Source organism: Anabas testudineus, chromosome 1, assembly GCF_900324465.2.
Source record: "Anabas testudineus chromosome 1, fAnaTes1.2, whole genome shotgun sequence".
Taxonomy (NCBI): domain Eukaryota; kingdom Metazoa; phylum Chordata; class Actinopteri; order Anabantiformes; family Anabantidae; genus Anabas; species Anabas testudineus.
Genome location: NC_046610.1, coordinates 19,834,391 through 19,854,423, shown reverse-complemented (window position 1 = coordinate 19,854,423; position 20,033 = coordinate 19,834,391). Strand labels below are relative to the sequence as shown.

Sequence of the window (20,033 nt, the reverse complement as noted above, 5' to 3'; positions counted from 1 at the left end):
TAAATAGAAATGTGGTTTTAGTGAAATGCATGAACTGTTTAAAATAAATAAATCTTGATTTTCAGTTGGACATTTGTCTCTTGGAGGAAACTGAATCTGGGGATATAGGGGAAGTCATTCAAGCCACAGAGGGAAGTTACTAGTAGGTTCTAGGAAGGCGTAGAGGAAATCCTGTATTGTGTTTACATAAAAAAAAAGGAAAAAGGACGCTTCCTTTGAGGTCTCCATTTTACTCTTTATGATTCAGGCTGTTGGCTTATTGAGAACTTGCTGTACAAAGATTATTATCTGGGATCACTGTGTGTCACATACCTTCATAACATGGGGGTTTGTGCAAGCAGCAGAACACTGAGATTCACTAATGAAGTTGGGCTCGGAGTTTGTGCTGCACAGACACTCGTGCCTTGCCCCCAGTCCCCCGTAGCGGTGTGACGCAGCGAAACACACGCTGTTGCACTGCTCACGCGTGAAGTTTCCCGGTGTGGAGGAAGAGAAGATAACAAGCTCACTCCTACCGCCTCCTCCACTGCTGCTGTCTTCAAGACAACCTGCATAGTTCAGACCTGAAGAGGAGGCAGATGCTTTAAGGCATCAGACATCCCGGTCCAAACAGATCAAATGATGTCTGGTTTGTTCCTCTAATGCCATCACAAATTTTACATAATGCAGTAACGTTATATTACACTGTTATACACAGTCATGAGGTACCACATATCTAGAGTTACTGGTAAGTCCAATAAGCTTGCTGAGTATTAGAGTATTATAGTTATATATTTATATATATAATAGTTATTATTATTATTATTATTATTAATCACGAGTCACTTGAACAGTAAAGAGACTTTGTTTCATACCACATGTGAGCAAGCTGACATTGAGCAGGGGTTGGTGGCGGAGCTCAGGAGGGTGGTTGCAGAGCATGGCATCGGGGCGTTGAACTCGCACCCCTTTTTCCTGGAGCCAGCTCACCAACCGGAACAGCTTACAGTCACACTCGAATGGGTTGCTACTCAAGTCACTGGAGGAGAGGAGGACACAACAGAAGCAACTGGATCATTGACGGGGTTGTTAATTATCTCAGAAGGCTAATTTAGCAATTTGGGAGTATTTAGAGAGTAACGTCTTTCGGAAAATTTTCTTTCAATTTGTTTCCATGATGATCTGGTGCAGCCACAGTGAATGAGCTGCTCTTTACATTTAAAACAAAGATAAAATAATAGAATATTTACAAAAACATACAGATTTCAGCTTTTACGCTAAAATAATACTTCCAACATTTTGTAAACATGCTTCTTTGATAAAACACAAATATAATCAATTAACAGTCACAACAACTAGTTCATGCTAAGAGTGACAACAATGGCTTCCAACAAAATTTTAGATGTTAGATATCTTACACAGCACACAGATAATATTTTACATTTTGTCAAGAGTTAGAAAAATATAAAAAAAACAAGTGTAATTTATGTTACATATATTTTTTCCTGCAGCTACATATCTAAAGGCCTGCCATAAACAGATATATTCTATTTCAGAATATGAATGTGAGACAGAGGGTGAATAGTATAAAGAGTAAATGAGCAGGAAAGTCAGGCACAACAGCTAGTAGATTATATAACATATCTCTCTGTCTATTACCGAAGTCAGTTTAGCCTTGCCCAATTACAGACTCTGCAGAAGAAGAAATCTTTTCTCATATAAAGACCTGGTGAGGAATAATTACTACTTACTACCTCCTCTTCGGACTGAAATAGAGCTTCATTCATCTTGTGCGTAGGCGAAATAACTGGAAATGTGCTGCTTATTTAAATGTGTAGGGTCACGTGTGTGTGGTTGTGCGTGCATATACTTCTATACGTGTGTATGTGTATGAATAAACAAGGTCCAATTATATTTGATTCATTTTTTTTTATTTGACAAAAGACAAAGAGATACACAGAGAATAACAGATTACTTACATTTGACTGAAATTGCATAGGTTGTCACAATTCTTTTCATCTATGGTGGTGATTTGGTTGTTGCTCAAATTGCTGATGGAAAAAAAGAGACAAATTGCTGTAAGCATTAAAAATGAGACTGATCCTTTTCCTTTCACATTTCCACTGCTCTAATTTATGACAATTATTACCATACTGTTATTTTGGCAAGATTTATTCTGTGTGGATTTGTCACTTACTGAAGAATTCAAAGCCAAATATTGAGTCATTGGATGAATGAATATGTAAAACTCTCCTACATTATTATCCAATTTTAAATTGTCACGCAGATGACCCGAAGATTTGTGTTTTATCAAAGCAAGAGACATTAACACATCGCCTTTATATAAACGTGACTCATATAGCTCAGAAATCATATAACAAGCAACTGAAGTGCTGAGTAACAGCATGTTTAGTTTAGTTTTTGTTTTTTTTGTTTGTTGTGCTGGCTCCATCCTTCTGATTTGTTTCCATGCTCCTCTCTTTCTTTTTCATTACTGCTCTCTCCTTCTTCTTCCCCTCATCGTCTCCGTCTCCCTCCCTCCTCTATCCAGTAGGCTACATAATGGAGCCGTTGTGTGGTGGTTTTGGAAGGAACTGATGGAAACCACCAGGGTCCTCTCTCATCACACACACGCGCACACACACACACACACACACACACACACACACACAAACGCACACACATGTGCTTACTTAAACGCCCATTCAATGGGTGGAAGAAATAAGGTAATGGATGGAGGAAGGGAGAGATGGCCAAATACAGGGAGGTAGTGGAAGCCTGGAGCAGAAAGTTGTAATTGAACTAAATTGTGCTGTGATTGGCGTTTGTGCGTTCATGTGTGGGTATGTGTATGTGCATTATTGTGTGTGTCTGTTTTGTGAATGCTCCCAGTTCCAGCTAGCTCACTCCTGGGACCTCTGCCTACTTAAATCCAGACTAAAGCCTTTCTCTCTGCTGCTTTCTTTTTCATCTGATTCATTCCGCCTTACTCTTCTCTTTGTACTCACAGGACTGACAGTGGGCCACAGCAGATAACCCCTCTGGGGAGAACATTGATCCTATTCCCTTGGAGATACCTGAAAGATAAATGACACACAGAAATATATGTAGTTAAACAGATCAGCACAGATGCAGATAGATTGGTTAGAACTGAAATTACACATCCAAATTCGGTGTACTCACAACTCTCTCAGGCCAGTGAGATGATCTAACAGGCTGGTATCAAGGGAGGAGATGTCGTTGTTGGAAAGATCTCTGCGGAAACAAACCAACATGTCCACATTTAAAACTGCATGCCAAGCCAAGATGATTGCATATACACACTCTGACAGGCGCACTCAGTATAACCAGGAGTTACAAGTAATTTGCAATATCATGTGAAAGGGTAGGTGCTGTGAAATGACATGTAATAACAAAACAAAGGAGAGAGGAGAAACACAAGAAATATTCTGCTCCTAGAAACAGAAGTGGAGATAAATAAAACCAGACACGATAAATACAGTCTGTACATAGATGTGCCAAAGAACACAAACAACAATAAAGAGATTTTACGGTAATATATTAAATTTGCGATGATGCATTATAATACAACAGTTTTTGAGTAAAATATACATTTCAGTGGGGAAAAAGGGTCTTTTCTTCTTCCTTTTTCAGTAAAGAGTTCAGTCTTAACTCATAAAGTGTGAAGTATAACTCCTTTTTTGCCTTCTAACAGAAAAGTGACAGGAAATGTGTAGAGCAGCAGAGGATGACCTTGAACCTAGGAACAAAATAATTGCATGTGTGTGTCAGACACTAAAGCCACCAGGACACCCACAGAAACATGTAATTTCCTTGTTAAATTCAAAAGAGCAATTCAATAAAAAAGGGCTGCAACTAAGTATTTCTCATTATTTATCTGCGAAGTGCTTTTTCAACAAGTCATGACAGAAACGTCAAATAATGACTTCACACAACTGAACATAATGTCTCCAGATACCTTCTTTTGATTGACTAAAGTTCAGAGTCCAAAAAATGCAATGTTCAAATCCGTTTTAGAGTCTGGAATCAGAGGATACTTGGCATCCAATCACTATTTAAATGACTCAAGCAATTCATAATCAAAATCATATTGACGAACCAGTTGATTAATCATTTCAGCTCAAGTCAGTATTACACTTTCATAAAGTTTGGTGATTTACAAGAAACTGATTTAACATAGGAAGATTAGAATCAAAGCAGCAGAGGTGAAAATGTCCTGACTTTTTAGTCCCCAACACGGCTCAAGCTCCAAAAACGCGGGACCCAACTTTTACAATAAAAATAACAATAACAAGACCCTCTCTGACTTTTAAATGTTGTGATCTTTCAAACACACTGTGCCCAATTTGAAACACAGGTGAACATTTCAAGTCTCCAAGTCAAAGTTCGAGAAAGAAATGAAAGAAAGAAAGCTTCTCCCGAGCCACAGCAGATATTATACGTCTGTATTCTCAGGTTTAGTAGTTCTCCATACGCACGATCTGATGCCATGCAGCTTCAGACCTTCAGTAAGAACAAAGACATGAGTCACCTGATAATGTGTTTCATTGTGCAGTTTGAGAGTTACTGAGTCTATTTTTTTAGTAAGAAATATGAACTAATCCCCTGTGTATTATGCTTTGAATGAAACAAGGCAGCTGACAATATATTAATAGAACTGTTACAGAGGTGATGTGTGAACATTCTTCACTGCGATCAGTTTTTTAATCTTCAACAGCACCTTAACGCTTCCTGAACTCACTCTACTATAATTGTGAAACGCCTTATTTGTTCTGTATGACAACGCTTTCATCTACTTTAAAGATGCAGTACTGTATGTGGCATTTAATTAATTTATGTATTTCCTAGAAATAAAATTCACAACCCATCTCCTTCACCTTCTTTACTGTAATTTCATAATGGGAAATACGTAACATGCTTGTAGCAGAGCAACAAAAGGGAGAGCTGGGCAAATAGAGTCACATGCTATCGCCACCTCAAATTGCATAGTTTAGCCTTCAAGTCCTTTTGATTTTTCTCCTTTAAACAAAAAAACTAAATTAAAAAGAAACTTCTGAACCTGTAACCACAATCTATACTGATCAGCTGATCGGTGCAGTTTTTCAGCACTACTTTAAAATAATTCATAAGAACCAATACTTAATAATTTTTTGGGCCATTAACACATATCGATATTAACATAATTAACTTTTTTTTTTTTTAAATGACATTTTATTTGGTTATTACAATTTATGAGCAGCATATGTTCTGAGTGAAACATTTTACATTTGAAAATCAAAGTTGTTTCATCTTACAATAATCTGCAAAAAGCTATATGAATAATAAAATCCTGATTTATCAGCCCCCCCGCTAACAAACAAACTACTGTATTTCATAGGTGTGTTGATTTAACTACATATTAATAATGGTTTGATAATGATTTGTAGCACATTTTACTGCCATGTGTTTGTATTTTTTGTCCACCCCAGTTACATCGATGAGGTTTTGCTAAATAACAGAAACAACCTTCTGTTTAATGCAGCACAGTTTAAATGCAACATGCAACAGTCCATCAAGGGTTTTATTCAATGCACACATATTGTCAACTACATGTAGTGTTGACAGTATGAAAAGCAACCAGCATGTCATCAATTCTAAACGGCACTTGGAGCAAGTGAGAAACCAGCAGATAAATGACTAAAGAAAGTGAGAAAACCGAATTGGTTGAACTGTGTAGGTGAGTTGCCAAGACAAACAGGGAGAAGAGAGGAGGAAGCAGGACAGCACCCGGGCCAAGTTGAGTGGCTTTAGTCTCCTGTCTGTGTGCCTTCACAGCAAAGCCTCAGCTGCACATGAGAATGATGAGACTAAAGGGAGAGGAAAAAAAAAAAAAACAAGGAGCCAAGAAACAAGCCAAAGGCTGGGAACGGACAAAAAGCACAAGTGTGTGTGAGAGATGACAAAAAACTGCTGGCCTGGAGATGCACAATAAATTACCATGGAAAAGGCTGTTGATCTAGTTTGTTGATCCTTATTTCTAGACTCAGATAGTGTGTGTTCAGTAGACACTAGTCCACAGCAGAGAGTCAAAATGAACCATCTACAGCAGAGAAATGTGGACGCGAGTTTGAGTGTATGGGAATGTAGTCCCCTTTCTCCTCTCTCTCGCTCTCTTTCCTTCTTGTGTGTGTGTGTGTGTGTGTGTGTGTGTGTGAACAGAGCAGGACGCCCATTCCCAAAAGGAAACATCTGTACATTCCAGACAAGCTGTGTAAGAAAGATGGAGACTGAGAGAGAGAGAGAGAGAGAGAGTATCCTCCTCTGCTAAACCCATCACTACATGAAACAGGACAGCAGAAAGACACTCCACCCACAAGCTGATCATTTGCACATCAGACTGACACCTCTTCTTATGTAATGCTCTCAACAGCAATGCCAGGTGTGTGTGTGTGTGTGGGTGTGGGTGTGGATGTGTGTGTGTGTGGGTGTGTACTACTCTACTATATGCAAACACTTCATCTCCTCTTTTGGAGATTAAGTAGAGAAAGAGACAGTGCGTGCATGTGTGTTTAACATGACCATATAATGTGACCTTCACTGTGTCTATTAGCAACAGGCTCCTGTTCTCTCAGCTACCTCTGGAGACACATGGTTTTAGTTATACACACACATGCTGCAAAGCACACTTGAGGTATAGGCCTGCACACACACATACACACACACACACACACACACACACACACACACACACACACACACACACACACACACACACACAGCACACACACACACACACAGCACACATATGGTTCTGTTTTACTAACGGTGTGGCCAATGATCTAACCACTCCTTATAAGGCCTGTCTGGTGCCACTTATTCTAAGCCGGAGGATAAGAACACACACACACACACACACACACACACACACACACACACACACACAGAGTCCTCAGTGACTCATTGGGCAGAGGGAATGACAGGGGGGCATTGGCTCTGAAGGGAATAAAGAAATAATAGAGGAAAAGATCAATGTGAAAAACTGGAGGAAATGGCAAAACAAAGAGGGCCACTAAACAAGATCTGTATCTGCATGATTTTATCTGTCTTCCTTCTGCACAAACATTAAAGCAAATAAAGTCTGGTGATAAAAACTGCTATGTAGGTCTGATCATACACATACACATTGGTATCTGCTGCACTGTGGTGTCGAAGTGGTCCAAGTCCTTCTAAGTGAAGGCCAGAGCTCCACTAACCCACTAAACACAGACTGCTCTGTGGTCGCTTTCATCCCCCTCAGCCTCCCTGCTTGATTCTTCCACGGCTCCCTCCTCCCTCCCCCTCTCCCCACCTCATTTCTTTCCTCTTTTTCCCTCCGTTGCTCTGCTGCTTTGTTTACATTTAAAAGCTGGGCAGACCGAGGGGAGCAGGACAAAACTAAAGGAGGCGTTACAGACAGGATGGAGAGCAGGAGAAGGCAGGTGTGAAGGGGAGCCAGAGGAGCGACGCAGGCGTCTGGAGAACAATTGCCCCACTGTGGTCTACCTGTCGCTTGAGCTGCAGTCTACGCACGGCCTATATTCTCCACACCATGCACGAGTTGCCAGACAGCTCCTTAGGCCCAAGACAACAGCTAGAAGTAGCTGGGTACTTTCCGGACTGCAAGAAGGCACGTGAAATAAGGAGAATGGGGTACGGGGTTTTGGGAGAGGGGGTGTTGATTGAGGAGGTTTGGTTTAAAAAGACATTTTCCTGCACAGTCTGTCTGGCTGGGTCACAAACTTTCTCCTCTCATCTCCTCTCCTCTTTGGAACATTCTGTCCATTTTTCCAGCTGTTGCTGCCTGGGTTGTCTGGTGTCCAGCTGGCAAGTGAGGGGCAGCTGTGCACAGCGGCGTAATACACTCAAAAAACAACACACACACACACACACACACACACACACATACACTTTTACATGCTGTCAATGCATAAAAGAAAAACAAAAATCCTGCACACTGTCCCACACTCACTCACTCTCTTTCTGGTAAATGAAACTACACAAGTCCCGTTTGTCTTGAAGTCATAAAATCTGTTCTCAATTCAAAAATGGGTCTCAAGCCTGTAGTACTTCTGGGGTGCGACTTCAAAAAGGACGATTATTATTATTATAGTGAAGCATAATTTCACTTAAATTAAAAACTGAACTTTTTTATTGAAATCCAGTTTGTTTTTTTGTTCTTACTTGTTTTATATATTTATTAAAAAAATTGAATAGTAATTCCTTGAGAAAGAAATGAAAAAAAAAACAAAAAAAAAAAACAGGTTACGATTCCCGATAGCTTTGCAGCAAATGGAAACAAATGTTTCGGGTAAACAGTTGGGAGGCGGGACCTGGTTCTACTTCGGCTTGTCTTATTTTATTTCTGACACTAGATATGCATCATTCGCACATTGCTCTAATCTACAGTCACTTTAAAGAAAGCCGTCTGGCAAATAAATGTAATTGAATTTGACCAGCACCAGTAAACGGTGATCAACACTGATGGTATCAAAATATCAACTATTGCACTGAGACACAAGTCATAAAATCAGATCTATGTAAGAGTGAACCATGTAGCTGTGCTTAGTTCCACTTCATCACAAAAGTTAAGATATACACATTGCTTCTGCAAAAGGTTTCTTGCACCGACATGCAGCGCAACATTAATGAGAAATAGCTTCATAGGCCTATTTGCTCATAAACAAACTGATTACAATTTGCAAATGCACTAGAAAGTGGTGTTGCCATACTTGCTCTAGGGACTCTCTAGTGCTGCTGTGTTTGAATTAGCACACAGCACCATTTTATAAGGTCTCTGTTTAAAGAGTCCCACACTTTAAATGGTACAGTGCAGGTTTTTTTAGATAAAAATGCTATTTTGACTGGCAGCTTCCATAATTTGGGATGAATGTAAACACTGTGATGCACGGTGACACAAGATATCCAAATCACAGATAAATACAGAATGTAGTCTGTATTTAAAACAGAGGTTTCTAATAGCAGGAAAGTCCACTCAAACTGATGAAACAGAAAGAGCAGAGAGCACAGTAATGAAGTCTGTTACCCAGTGCTGAAATAAACCTCCAACACGTTCGGTACAAGCAGAGCTTCCACCCTGACACCTGTCTTCTGGCACAACCCATGGTGAAAATGATGCGTACTTCAGCTGTCACCATTGGCTGGGCGACAGACTGCACCATTTCATCTTTTGCTTCCTATTTTGACTGTGTTCGCTGCACGGTCTGCTCTTTACAGTTTGTTGTTCGTGCTGCATCAGTTTCATGGGTGACTTTAGAATTAAACATATATGACACAGCTGCTCTTTTTGCTGATTAAATGAACAACTAAAATGAAAGTATGCATTTTGATTGTTTCCTTTTGCACACTGTTTTGCAATTTCTCTCCCTTAACTTGAAAAGGGAAATGCTAAATGTTTTTTTCTTGTGAATATCAATCATGTCAAGAAATGAATGAGCAGAAATTGAACACACATTTCATTACAAACACACAATTTTGGCAGCACTGTAATTCTGCTCTTCTTACAGGCACAAGCACCATTGCGCAGACTACACACACTCTGCGAGCTGGTCTTGCTTGTTTATATTGAAAAACCAGGGAACAAAATCCAATCATCACTATCCCCAGTTTTTTTTTTTTTTCTGTTTTGCCATGCTGACTTTTGGAGCAAAAGTCAAATAGTTTGTTACTTTTTCTCACTGTCTAACACAACCCGGTGCAAAGGGTACCATTTTAACCCAGCTGCATGCAAAACACTCTTGTACAGAGCACTGATTATTGAGACATTTAACAAAGGATTGCTTGACTTTTTACGACCAGGATCAAAATCCTACAGGTTTCTCCTCTGTTGCTGAAACACTTTCTATTTTTCTTTTCATCTTCACATTAAAATACAACACAGACACCACAAGCTTTTTAAAGCTTCTTTAAAAATGATGTCACTGTTTGCAACTTCAACCATACTTGTTTGTGTTTTCCAGTCTGCAACTCTCGCTGATGTGCGAGCTGAATCACTAATGCAGGTCTAACGTAGGAAAGTCTGGATGACTTCATTACCATAAAAACCTGGGTTCAGGAGCCACGCATTAGTGGAACTAAGCATAGCTACATGCGTCATTTATAGCTACCAAAATGAATTAAGTTAATCAACATAATTAAGAGATTCTGTTTTGGATATTAAGAATATTTAAACATTTATAGCGTCAGTGTCAGTTTTATCTTCCAACAAAAACAACACATGCTTTTTGAACTTAACTAATGTCTCTCTGCTCTGTTTACTTCAACCACCTCACAGTATGTTTCTATGTTGCACAGCAAGACACACAACATAAATCTGCAACCTACCTACGCGGGCTCTGATCTGATATGTAATGCCTATTCTATAAGTAAATTACACACTGCCTCTGTTATTCAAAGAATTAAAAAATGTGGACAATCACTTTTAAGATAGATATTCTGAATATTGCAGTGCTGGAAAAATGAGATTGCAGACAGTGTTCGCTTGTTGTGGGGCAGTTAAATAGCATCACTTTTCCACTGTCAAACCTCCATTTAAAATAAACTCTCAATTATCATGACTGATAGTAATTGGTTTGTCATGTGATTAGGGGGTTGATATAAAAACTGAATACACGTACTGTACAGACTCTTTGAAAGTCATGCCTCATAGTGTTCCAGCTCAGACAACAGCTTCCTCTTTAAGTATGAGAACAAAACCAAGAAGTCTGCAGCTACAGTAGGTGCAACCAAGGTAAATTGCACATTCACTACATAATCAACTGAACGTTTATGCTCTCTGTTACCATGTTAGTTCCCAATCTGGCAGAGGTGTAGCAGGAAGAACTGCAGCCAGCTATGTGAATGATGCCCACATGTGCACCAGAAAGGTTCACTGACTTGTATTTTGCTTACAAGAGTTTAGGAAATGCTCAAAGACACAGAATAACTGCAGGCTATACTGACTGTTGTGTCACCAATATGCACACACACACACCGTCTTCTGAAAAAGAGCAGCCACTGCTACTTTAGTGAGTTAATCATGAGCTGGGACATTTCTGTTACCAGCGCTTAATAGTGACTAAGAGCACGGAGACCCACACATAAAGAGGGGGAGGCGATGGGAGCTGTCTCGCCTTCTTCTTCTCTCCCTCCTTCTCCAGTCCTCCTCTTATTTATGACATTCCTGAATGTCTGTGCTTCTGTGAGTGATGTCATTAGTTACTATCGCCATGGTAACACAACAAATCCTCCCTCGCAAATCGTCGGTACGTTCGATCCCACCTCATTAAGGTCAGCGTGCTTGTTGGTGGTTGTATGGGTGATACACACCTCTATAGGAGGAGGACAGCGGCGATACAGAATGAGCGGGAAAGTGAGAGAATTTCAGATTGAGTCTTGTCCGTCTGACAGCTGTGAAGCTTCAGTGCAAAGCCCACACGGCTCCCTGTAAATAGAGTGGTTTAGAAAGCACGCTGCCACGCCTGCAGCACGTCTGTGTGTGTATGTATGTATGTTGCTGCCATGGTAACTGCCAGCAAATCATCCAGAGCAGGGAAGATAGGACCAGGGCATCTGAGACCACGAGTGTGTAAACACACACGCATCCAGGTAAAACTGTCCTCCACCGAGCTGGCAAAAGTAAAGTTTCAAACTGAGTTCTTTGATTTGTTCAAATAAATAGTAACTAGTTTATTTATTGCACCTATAGTTGCACCTTTTAGGATTTAACCTTGCCATGCGTATAGCCTATAATAAAACGATTAGAATGAAGGCACATTGTTTTCTTCATAGCCACACGGCCAATGATCAAATTCACGTCAGCTGTATTAGTGTAGTTTTAAACTAAAATCTTGTTAAAAGCTGTTAACATGGTGACACCCTACAATGCTAGTAGCACTGACAACGAGTTATTATATGAATTACCACCTAATTTAATATTAGTGTGCTAATTATAACATTCTGGTCAAAGTGCAGCTCAGCCAAAGTACACCTGAGGACTATACGGTACTGTATGACAGTAAGGCCCAAGATAAATCTGTTAAGTATTTTCTTAGAATTAGAATTTCTTAGAAACCTGTGGGTGTGTGTCTCTTAGCATTTATAAAACGTCTCCTTGACATGCAAAAATAAAAGTTAACCCCTGAGTTCTTTTCTAGTTGAACTCACAGTTTGGATAAATGGAAAAAATGGAAAATGTATTATTACACACCCAGTCAGAGTTAAATAAAAAAAAATATATTAAATTAGGATTTTATATTGTGAAGAAGTTAAGGAGCTCTCTGCTCTAAAACGGTGGTGGTGTGACCGCTTAAAACGCTCAAGCCACACCTAACTGTGGGAAAAGTGTTACATACCAGCTGTGACCTGAGAAATGGATGCTCGAGCTAACATAACATAGTCCTATACATCTGAGACATGTGAACCAAAATACAGTCTGGAGCCAGAGGACAATGGCACAGACTGAAATCAACGTCATTCTTCTCGATGTCAATAAAACAAAATGAATGACAAGTTTAAAATATGAACTGAGGAGAAGCCTAACTCGATACTGCAAAACAATCTGTGCACGCTGCAGCGTTACACCAACCTCCAGATTCCCACTGCGCAGTGATTAGGTGTTTAGATAGATAGATCAGAGTAGGTGCTCTGTGTACAGTACTACTCAGGCAGATGTTTACTGTGCTCCTCACTGACTTTCTCTATTTGTTGTCCCACGACCTACACAGTACCAGGATGAGGATTTCTGTCACAGCAGTCTGCATACGAAACAAAGGCCATAGATTTAAAAACCTGAGTTCATTCCACAATCATTTCCCAGAAGTGATTTCGGAGTTGCATAAACTGTATGTATGACGTGTTAAGAGATTTTTATTATGTGTGTGGGTTGGAACAGATGGACTGGTGTTTAACAGGAATGCTTTTCTCCAACTGCACTCAGTAATTCTCCACTACCACTAGACGATCTCTTACCAGGGGTGTGCCTTAAACATTTCGATTTCCCCTTTAATATACTAAATCTGATGATTTAATTCTTTTACCTAAAACATAAATTCAGAGTAATAATAATCACATTGAAATGTCTTTCTAAAAGAGTCAAAGGCATCTTCTGACTTTTTGTCTCACGTGAAAAGTGCTGCACTTAAAGGGAGCGCTTCATCTAATCTAGAAAAAAAAAGTTTATTAAGCTTCTGGGAAAAGCAGCAGCGATTCTACGCAGCAGAGACACTAATCAGTGAGACAATGATTTAAACTGTTATCTATAGTAAATAAGGAGGTGATGAGGTGCTAATTGCAGCTTGTCAAATAGGAGAATTTGCTGCTGCTTTTGTTGTATTACACTATATGACTAAAACTGAATGTCTTTCAATTGTAGACTGTTGTTCAGCCAAAAGAAGCAATTCATATTTCGCTTTGGCCCAAAGGAAATTCCTGTGATCATTTCTTGCTATTTCTGGAAAAATGCCTAACAATTAATCAAGAAAGTAAGCAACAGATTAATCAATAATGAAAATAATCGTTAGGTTCATGCTTGATGGGCAACAAAACTATTTGTTTTATCTCCCACTTCCTCAGAAGAGTAGCTGAGCCTGCGAGTAGAAAAAGAGTTGCAGTGGCGACCGAGGCTGACGCAGCGTTCTCAGCTGCACGGTCCTGAGTGAGCGTGTTCGTTTTGATTGTCTCGTGGAATGCACTCCCCCCCCGCCAATGGCACATTATTCATTTACAGCATCTCTCCTAGTTGATGTTTAAAGGACGGTCCTGCTCCGTGAGCGGTTCACTGACAACAAGCACATATACGCAGTTTGTTTACTCCATAGCCTTGGATTCACATGTAACAGTGCCAGTAGAACAGATATGGGCCAACTTAAAAAAAAAAAGACTTCAATAGAAAAACGAAGTAGCATGATTCATTTTAAAGACCCTCTATTATGAGATCTACTCAGTATTTACTACAGGGGACGTGATGTGTGAATGCACTGTGTGAATATTTATGATAACCCTAATGAATTACTGTGCAAAATGTGTTCTGCAATAAGATGAGGAGAAAGGTCCTCCTCTGCGCCGCACGCAGTCTGAGACCCAGTACTAAGACAAATCAAACACAAACACTGCTTTCAGCATTTTAAAACTAAATATCATTAAGTTCTCCTCTGGATATTGGCTCCATGTCTCTTCCTGTCACGCTCGGCTATGAACTCAGAGTTGATTAAAAGTGAGATATTTGAATTCTATGCTTCTGCCTATAGGGTGGAAACAGGAAACTAGAGGGAAAATTAGCACGGACAGTAATGTTCCCAGTCGCTCACCGCCACATTTGGCCTCTTCTGGTACAGTAGGATCGAATAGGTTTATCTAGACTGATGCAATTAACACTCCAATAGAGTCTGACGTGATTAGAGACAGTTCCTGCTGCAGGATCCTGTCTCTCATTATCGTGGCACCTAACAGAGCCCTCTTCCTCTCTTATGCAAATGCTATCACCACATGTCAAGTGATATTAAGGAAACCCTAATGAGAAGAGGGTGTAGGTTCAAATGGATGCAAACACAACTCGTGCACCGCAAATTTTTTTAGCAAATTCAGATGAAAGCTAAGATTTTATTTGCTTCTAAAACCTCATACTAATAATTTTCACATCCTTATCAAGTCTACTTCAAGTTCCTCAAGTACAGTTTCTGAATATACAGTAAATCTTTAAGTGAAATAAAAGACAGTAGTTTAAAGGGAAATAAATAATTGATAACATATGGCTCCCATCAGCGCAGAACAGAATGTTCTTGTTGCAGCAGCACCAGATGCTGCAGACTGAGCTGCACCTCAAACACCAGCTTTCTGATGACCAACTGCATTTACCTTCAATTAATTAACCTTACACCTTCCACAGAAACTTCTGCCATTTTGCACGATTCCCTTTATCCAAGGGTATCTAAATTTGAGTTTTTCCCTGTTTTTAAAATCTACACTGCTGTGTTATTAATATTGTATTAATCCAGGCCTCACACCTAGTACAATGCCCAATGATTACTTTTATCTAATACTTTAATCTATTAGTAATCTATTACTGAGATTTCTGATTAATCACCAGGAAATACCAGAAAATGTGAAAATGTATCACAGGACCGTCTGTTCCATATTCACCTCGTTGGATTTGTTTGTTCAACAAAACACAAACAAAAGCACCATCCAGTGACTCCGTCTCAACAAGGAAACTCAGATTACACCAAGTATCATTTTCAGTTTTGGGATGTTGCAAAACAAGATGTAGACAACACAAACAACATGGAAAACCAGTGTGCACCAAATGGCATCCACCCACCCATGGAAACAAAGATGAGAATAATTCGTCAAGATCAATTCAATTAAAAATACATAGAAGAAGCAGTCTATTGCACTGTTTCCTACCGTGTCCACAGACTTCACATGATTATTTTTTTTTATATTACAAGTTTTCTAAGACGTGTCCTTCTGATTCAAAAGCTGATTCAATTAAATCCACGTACTCTCCTCTCCTCCATACACCCTCTTTGAGCCTTTACTTACAGCACGTTGGTGGACAGCGGGATGTCCCCCGATGCTGGGGCCCTCTCCAGCCCGATGCTGGAGCAGTTGACGACGCAGGACGGCTGGAGCCCCGCCAGCGCGCAGCTGCAGTTAACGGGACAGGGGCTACAGCTCCTGCCCCCGTCCCCCTGCGGCCCGGAGCCCCATGCCTCCAAGCAGCAGAGAGCCACAAGCAGAGTGGAAAAGAAGCTGAACCTCGGGACGCAGACGCCATGTTTTCGCTTGGATAAAGTCTGTCCATTTCCACAAGGCATAGCTCACTCACATCTCATCGCCTCTGATGGTGCAAGTCCTCTCAGGCTGGGAAGGAGCACAACACACGGGACAAAGACACACACACGCGTCCTTTTCTCACGGCTCTCATGTGAGGAGACAAAAAGTAGAGGGAGAGATTGACGATCGGTTTCCCGTGCGTCTCCTTTCGTCTTCTGGTCGGACCCCCTTTCCTCTGAAAATCTAACGGAGCTTCTCCACAATCCTTTCAGGGGAAAAAAAGTTTTGGAGAACTTCCTCTCTCCACCTCCTCCCACTGCCTGCAGTTCCCTGAACGACCGCTGAGACCTGGCACACATCTGTATTTCCTCTCACTATCAGACAGTATTACCAAAACAGTTGTTTATTAGAAATACAATCTGTAGTATTGTGTACATGACCATCAATATATATATATATATATATATATATATATATAGTATATATATATATATATATAATATATATATATATATATATATATATATAGTATATATATATATATAGTATTGTCAGAGCTGCATGATTAGTAAATACAGGTGAGTCTGTGTGTTTCATAACTCTGAGGAAGCAGAGACACACTAATTACATGTACAAAACCTCCTTTGTGCAGTGATGGATTCTGAATTAATTTAAAAGATAAAGAAATGTACACAAAGTCCAGAAAATATAAATAATTTTGCAGAATCAGTGTGAAGCACTCGCTCCTTCAGGTGGAGTCACCGCTGTATCTCTCTTCCAACCACAAAGATGTGAAACTTGCTCATATTCGATTGTGAAATCTAAAAAAGTTTTTAAAAATGTTTAAAAAATAAAAGTGCACGCTCCTTCTCTTTTGCTCTCTGCAGTATTTCCTGAAGCAGTGCAAGGCACGTGTTTGAGGTGTTTCCTGGATATTTGATTTGGACGGGGCCCACCTATTCTCCCTGCAGGCATCTGGTGCTCTGTACAAAGAAGACTCACACATAACTTTCATACTCTTTTACTCTCGTTGGCAGCACTTCACTGCAGAATTCATATTTGAGAAGCAAAACGTTGTTGAATAATGATAATTTCCTTCTTTTGTTTCCCCTTTAAAAAATCTCACTGCCAACACGACTCCTATGTGTTAATCCTTAGAAACTCTTCATTGAAGCTGCATGATGTTTAGACTGTGGGAATATTCAAAATCTAACAATCAGTTCTTTTATGGCTGCACCCTCCAATTTAATGATACATTCAAGATGCTTTGTGATCACTTTTGAAATATCAGGACATAGATTTTTATTATGTTCCACTCTTCCTTCCTTCTCCAAATGAATATCTGCAGTGCATTTCCCTGCTAACCTGATAACAAAAACAACGCAAACATGGCACTGTTTACAAGCTATTATGTCAATAAAGTATAATATTAATAATTTATAATGATCAGCACGATTGTGAAGCTGACACTTTGTTTTACACACCTAACTTCAAACATTTTTAATACCTAAAACCCAAATATTTACTTCTCAATATTTATTGCTAGAACACAGACAGTTAACTGGTTCGCTAATGTAAGCTGTGCTTGTTTACAAATCTTTCTTACAAATTACTTTGCTGCAATGCAAAGACAAGTAAGATATTCATTGGAAATAATTAACTTTAATAAATATAATAACTGAACATGGTCTTATTGTTATAGCCACTAGTAGTCTAGTAGTAGTAGTATGTATAAATAAATATGAGTTATTTTCTTTGAAACAAACATGAAATATAGTCCTAGTGTTGTTTTGTATGTGGTGATACAATTAAACCTGATGAAACTAAATAAAAGAAATATATCAAAGTTACAAAGTTAGGGGTATAAATAAGATTTTGATTCATTCTGTAAAGAGACGTTCGATTTCCACCTGTAAGACCAGGCTACTGGGATAAAACAAAATGAGAGGAAGTGTTCGGGGAGACATGTTGATGGGAGAAAAATGCTCTTTTTAATATGTGGATATGATTTTTTGCCACTCAATTTATCCTGATAGAAGCACAATATAAAACTATGACTTCTGAACCAGTTTGTCCTAACATGAAATGTAGTATTTTGTATTTGTCTGTCCTGAACTTGTCCAGTCTAGGCTGGGTGAAGGTAAAATGAGCTTGGCTCCTGTTTAGTTATGGGGAGGGTCCTTCAGCCTGGCCAGGAAAACAGCACTTACTGAGGCCTCTGTCTGTGTTATTGTAGGGCTACAGGAAGAAAGGGGGAGAGAAGGGAGATGGGGTAGAAAGATGAATGCAGAAGGAGAGAGCTAGAAGGAGGGTCTGTGAAGTGTGTGGGAGATGGAAGCACATAGTAGAGAGAGATAGAAAGGAGCTGTCAAAGGCTGAAGCATAGGAAGTTGTAAAAAATGATGATGTAAGGGTGAATTCAAAACAGAAATATAACGCACAACAATAAAAAGTAGTTTGGTTTCAAAATGTCTCCCCTCTGATTTTAAAAGATCGCCCAGAAGTGATACAGATACAGCATATTTCTAAATAATGGCTCTATAAAAAGGAGAACTGACAGTGTATAAAATATGAGATTGAGGATTTGATTATTTCTATTTTGTCCTGCTTTATACTTCTAGCTATAGTTACCTCAGTGTTCCAGAGCTGTAGATTGAACTAGTCAAGTACCACAGAATTCAAAACGAACCCTAATCTCCACCAGGTGTAATAGTAAAATGCTGCTGCTTCACTTCCAGTAATACTATATCATAAAGGGACCAGTCTGCCCAACAAGTCGTAATACTTGATACTAGCTGTACGTTTTTGTGTGTGTGTGTGTGTGTGTGTGTGTGTGTGTTGAACGTGTTGGCGGGGGAGGGGGGGTTCTATAGCCATAGCAAAGCACTGCAACAGCTGCGACTATTACTGAAGTTACTGTGTTTTCATTCAGTTAGCACATTTGATCACTTGCAGGAATGCAGTGGAACATAAATTATTTGAGCAATAGTAAAACACTGAACTTATATAAATGACTTACTACATAAGTCTGTCTTACCCAGCTGGAATAACATAATAACTTAAACATTCAAATAATACGAGGCTTGAATAGTACTTTGACCACGTGACTGCTATAAAATTGATTGTTTCACCACATTTGAAACATGCACTGAGATAATTTTGCCTTATTTATGACACTAATATCCAACACTGTCGCCATCTGAGATCTGTGTGTAAATAATCTCATAAAAGCTGTAATTTTCATTTTCTTTGTAAGTTTCTTTGTTAGCTCGTCTGTACATGTTACTATCTCTACTGTAGTTTCTGTTGTCATACAACACTTATCCCAAACTCTAATCTGGTTTAAAACTGTACTTAGACATTATTTTAGAACCTCACTAAGGCAAAAACTAACTGGAAATGATTTGTGGTCACACAGTGCCAATCTCTACAAGTTAACACGATTTGTAGACATTGTCCTGCCCAACTGTATTTTATTATAAATGTTTATCATCATAAGTATCGTTCAACTGCAGGTAGTGAGAGGATCAGATAAAGTCAGTCACTGCTCCACAGCAACTCACTGAGCATAAAGAAAAGTAGAGAACGCTGCTCCAACTCGTTCAGCTTCACAAACATTTGCAGGTATTATTATCCAGTGGATGTTCCAAGGCCAAACAACAGGCAGCCAACTTCTCTGTCAGACTTCATGAGCACAGGTAAATGCTTTACCTCCAGTGATGGACTACAGAGTCCACTTTAAATCCACTAAAAACAGGGTGTGCCAACCAATCAAGCCCAGTACGGAGTGGGTTCAAAAAACAAACAAACAAAAACACTCAGGTGCTACGTGCTTTCACCAAACCTGCACAATCATCTTAATGTGTTTTTTAATGGAGGAAATCCATTTAAGAAACCTTTCTGCACCTGTTTCTAAAAACACACAACAGACAGCCGTGTCGACTGAATGACGAACAAGGTAAAACATATAATTGAAAAATGTCTTTAATGTGACCAAGGCTCTTTGTCTGTTTGTTTGTTTTTTCAGAAGAGGAAGAAACAGAAAGACATAGAGAGACAAGGATGGCTTTTAAAGTAGCTTATATGACACAGAGGTTTCTGTGCCACGTTAAATAACACCAGAGGTCAAGTACAGCTGTGACCTTGTCTACGTATGACTCTTCAGTGTGTAGCTTTTGTTCTGTGAAGTAACCTGCACCTACAGCCTTCTGGAGCTGCTACTGTTCCTGTTTTGTAACCTGTCT

General features: G+C 39.5%; 1 protein-coding gene across 1 annotated transcript in view; it reads right to left on the bottom strand.

The window, feature by feature from the left end:
• pkd1a (polycystic kidney disease 1a) overlaps window positions 1-16,073 on the bottom strand; it is a 48,590-nt gene extending 32,517 nt beyond the window's left edge. Inside the window, 6 exon segments of the mRNA XM_026359532.1 lie at window positions 313-563; window positions 855-1,018; window positions 1,959-2,030; window positions 2,988-3,056; window positions 3,163-3,234; window positions 15,556-16,073. Of these exon segments, the coding sequence (XP_026215317.1) occupies window positions 313-563; window positions 855-1,018; window positions 1,959-2,030; window positions 2,988-3,056; window positions 3,163-3,234; window positions 15,556-15,830 (903 nt within the window). The 5' untranslated portion in view covers window positions 15,831-16,073.
• Between the last annotated feature and the right edge of the window lie 3,960 nt (window positions 16,074-20,033).